The sequence below is a fragment of the Zerene cesonia genome, chromosome 19 (genome assembly GCF_012273895.1).
Source record: "Zerene cesonia ecotype Mississippi chromosome 19, Zerene_cesonia_1.1, whole genome shotgun sequence".
In the NCBI taxonomy this organism is placed as follows: domain Eukaryota; kingdom Metazoa; phylum Arthropoda; class Insecta; order Lepidoptera; family Pieridae; genus Zerene; species Zerene cesonia.
This window is the reverse complement of record NC_052120.1, coordinates 694426-698679: the sequence shown is the minus strand read 5'-3', so window position 1 is coordinate 698679 and position 4254 is coordinate 694426. Positions and strand designations below refer to the sequence as shown.

Below are 4254 nucleotides of genomic sequence, written 5' to 3'. Positions count from 1 at the left end.
CCCCCCCCCCAAGTAGTGAACAAACGGACTGACAGATGCCCAGTACCCGCAGTGAAAAGTAAATTTGCTTGTAAATCATATAGCGTAATCGCTCCTCGTATTTACAACAAGTTAATGAATAAAAATAAAGTAAAAAAGCTCAATAGGAACGCTTTCAAAAAAACGGTTATAGCATGGCTCGACGAATATGATTAAGATAGCTTGGAAAATTTCATAATCTCACCAGTTTCATAATTCATGTATATGCTGTCACTTCTTATTTTATTTTACTCAGTGTAAATCATAATCTCTCATATACACTCTCTCATATGTTTATATATATAATTTTATTTTTCCATACACACACACACACACGCACATACACACAAAGGCGCGCGCGCGCGCACGCTCACACACACATACACGCACACTCAGAGACACACACTCAACATTCATAGGGTTGGCTATCCCCCTTTTTGCTTTTATATAACAATTTTTAGTTTAAGTTTTATTTTTTTCTATCTTTTAACGTTTAAATTTTTTTTTACCTACAAGTGTATAATGAGCAGGGAAGGGACTGGCTCTCTTAACACAGGTTATTCCTAGCAAGAGGGCCAGAGCCTCTCGATCAAATTGTACAAATATCAAGGTGAAATAAAGATTTATTATTATTATTATCAACTCATAAGGAGCCTCAAACTTTTTCAACAATTACAAATAGTTAGATAAATCGTTAGGGCGAAATAAAAAACATCAATAAAAATACACGTTTTATTTCATGCACATCTACGTTTGTTCTTGCTAATAATAACATTGTGATATTGTGCTATTTAATACCAAAAGAATCTATCCAGTCTGCGATTTATGGTAATGCTTAAGATATAAAACTTTGAGGAGTGACTATTTTCGTATAATAAACAACTCTATAAACATTATTTTACGATCTACTGATTTATTACAAAGGAACAGTATATAGGTATATTTTCATCTAAAATGGAGACATCGTTTGCCAACAACTTTTTGGTTTTTATAATGAAGCGAAAAAATCGCGTTCCAAAACACACTCTTATTACGTATTGATCTTAATTTTTCATAGAAATGGATTGAAAATAATTAACCTAAATTTGATTCTTTTTTAACCTTTTTGATATAAGAAATAAAACGCTAGCTTTCAACGATACAATATATTTGCATCAAGCATACGAGTAAGCGATCTCTCGCAACAGTGAAAAACTGAAACTTGGTTTGATTTTCCAAAACATTTAATCCCTCTCGAAATTGTCACTCCTCAAGGTCACATACTAAGGGCGTCGACACAACACATAAGGTCCAAAATAGTTATTCGTTCCATAATGCTCTGCCTAACGACGCCTAGACAATGTAGACAATGCTCAGCATTTTTATTGCCTTGCAAGTTATTAGACGCCTTTATGACATGACTGTTTTGGCGGTTAGAAACTGGCGAGTATTAAGGACTAGACGTTCGTCCCGGCTCCACCCGGATCTCAAGGGGTCTGTTTCATCCCAAGCGAGCATTTAATCGAGATAAAATTCCCATCACCCAAGTTAGCATACTCTGTCCGTATACCAAATTTTTGATACTTTATGTGACAATGTTAGCAAACATTTTCATAAGGAATAAATAATATTTCCTGTCAGGGGAAACGAAATAAGAATTATTAGGGTGCTCGCTCAATCGTCAGTCGATTCTAGTGACCCGAGCCAACCTTTTTGCCAAACGTCGTATATCATTCGAAACCTTTATAAATACACATAAAGTGTTCTTAAAACGAGAAGCATTGTCGACATCATTGTACATTTACTTGTACAGTCAGTTACAAAAGCTTTATCCTCAGCGATGATCTGTCGTAAAAATATATATATTCACAATGTTATTGTAAATAAATGCTACTTAATTTAAACAAGAAATTGCAGTTTTTCTAACTTAGTAGCCGCGGTAAGTTTTTGCTCTGACCGTACAAACATAAATTATAATTATTGCTATTCAATGTTACAAAATATATGAAAGAAAACTGTTTTCTTACAAAAGATATCATACATTATTTCCCTATTCTGTCGTTCCTCGGCATTTCCTCGGTTGTGACGTCATACAGGAGTTGGACAAGGTGCATTTACAAAGTTCACTTGAAATATTTTCATATTGTGCTGGAGAAGTTATTTTACTGCAGACATTTTCAATTTCTCTTTCAGGTTTACATTTTTAGTCTGTATCATAGCACGAGAAAACGTATCTTTATAATGCCATATTTCATCATTAAGTATTTGTGTTATATTGAGAAAAACAGAGCGGAACCTCCTGATAAGAGCATTTTATTTTTTGCTTACTAAAAGTGTTCAAATCACAAAGTAGCTTTAGATACATTTTAATCAATAATTTTATTAAAACGATAGATTATCCAATAGATTTCTAGCCATATGCTCTGCTTATAAGGTTCAAATCACATCGCAAAACCACTTCAAAATCTACTGTAACATATCAAAACTCTGAATCAGCAAAGCAAAGTATCGCATGATGGAAATAAATATGTCGCAACGAAACGTGTCTTCCCTTCACTGCCTTGTCTTTCTTATACGTATTTTTATCTGAAAACGCGAAGAAAATGCCGGGGTACGGTATAACTAAGGGAGGTACCCTGATATCGATTTAGCCAGCCCACATTTCTAGTAACTAGGGTAATATTTTTAGACTTTTGATTCTAGTGAGTTGGAATTGTTTGTGAGATACAAATTAAAATGTTTAGAAGGCATGTGAATAAAAGCCAATTTGTTTTTTATTTTACGAATGCCTCGGATTATTTGTTGTCGGATTTCTTTGTGTGTTACATTTATCCCCAATCATGGGTGTATGTTTACATTATAATATCTAAGAGAATTTTTAATTTTTTCATTTTTGTCAGTGATAGTTATATTTTTTATAAACCATTTAATTTTACACGTATTTCAACTCCGTAGTTCGCGTCAAAACATTTTAAATGAAGTAATTAATTCAAATTGATTTTCCATTTCTATTCTTTGAAGAGTTTAAACATTGGATATTTTAATAAACAGATGAAAGATACATTTTTTATTAGCGCTATTACTGTTGTTGTGATTTACGGTTCTTCCCAATTTTATACCTATAAAGTACATTCTACATTACTCATACAGTATATAAGTACGCACAACTACGGAAAAATCATGATATTTGGGTGAAATTTGAAACCACGCTTTTTGTTTTATCGTAACAACACGCAATCGACATTTGTCGATCGTGTTTAAACCATACAAATTAAAAATATCATTGTTTTAACAACTAATAATAGTATAAATATGTTGTAAATTTAATAAACATAACATTGGTGTTACTAGCAATAGGAGCTGGCATTTCTACTCGATTCCATTCGGAAATATAGTAAAACCTAGTATTTACAAGATATATTTACAATTAGTATTATTATTTGTTAATCTAATAAGAGTTCAAGGGTCCGCGTGAATAATAAACGTAGAGATATTAGGAATTATCTTATTAAACATTATTGAGTCTAATTTTATTAATATCGTATTGATTCAAGAAGTAATAAGAATACAGAAACTTGGTTTCATTAAAATAACTCATTCCATAGTTTTTCGTACAACTTGGAAAGAAAATATCACTCTAAAATATAATAGCAGGCTACGAGGCGCTAGAAAACTTCGTTATATGACATCAAACTAAAAATGAGAACAATACAAAATGCTGTAAAACAGTCCGAAACAGAAATTTCGTTCGCAGTCAACAATATTTCATCTTAAAAACCAATTTTCGCTCGTGTACAATAACAGAAATACTTACTCAGTAACAAATTGTTTAGGCGTATATTTAGTCTATTCTAGGAAACTAGAACTATTTCCAACTTGGCACATTGCATGATTTTAATGATTATGTATACAATGGTAATCAAATAAATACGTTTCATACGTGAGATCCTATGATTCGACTAGAAAACTTTGGTGAACAAAAACATTATCTAAATGTTATATTAGGTAAAAAAAGTCACTCCATATGACGATGCAAATGTAAAAAATACCGCACGTGCACTGTACACTTCGTATATACATTACTATTTTCATATTCAGTCGCTTTATCACTTTACTAGCGTCTAAATTGCCCTGTTTACGCGTTATCGGTGCGACGACGTCGTCAGATGTCGTTAGCGTCGCCAACATAACCCTCGTCGGGACTTTCCGAACATATATCAGAGGCGCATTTAGCGTTAGAAACTTGTGGCAGTGGTT

General features: G+C 32.7%; 1 protein-coding gene across 1 annotated transcript in view; it reads right to left on the bottom strand.

Annotated features, from left to right (window-relative positions):
• Nucleotides 1-3035: 3035 nt before the first annotated feature.
• Nucleotides 3036-4254, bottom strand: part of LOC119834278 (leucine-rich repeat-containing protein 24) — a 65492-nt gene continuing 64273 nt past the window's right edge. Inside the window, exon 3 of the mRNA XM_038358613.1 lies at nucleotides 3036-4246. Coding sequence (XP_038214541.1) covers nucleotides 4160-4246 — 87 coding nt within the window. The 3' untranslated portion in view covers nucleotides 3036-4159. The remainder of the gene's footprint in view (nucleotides 4247-4254) is intronic.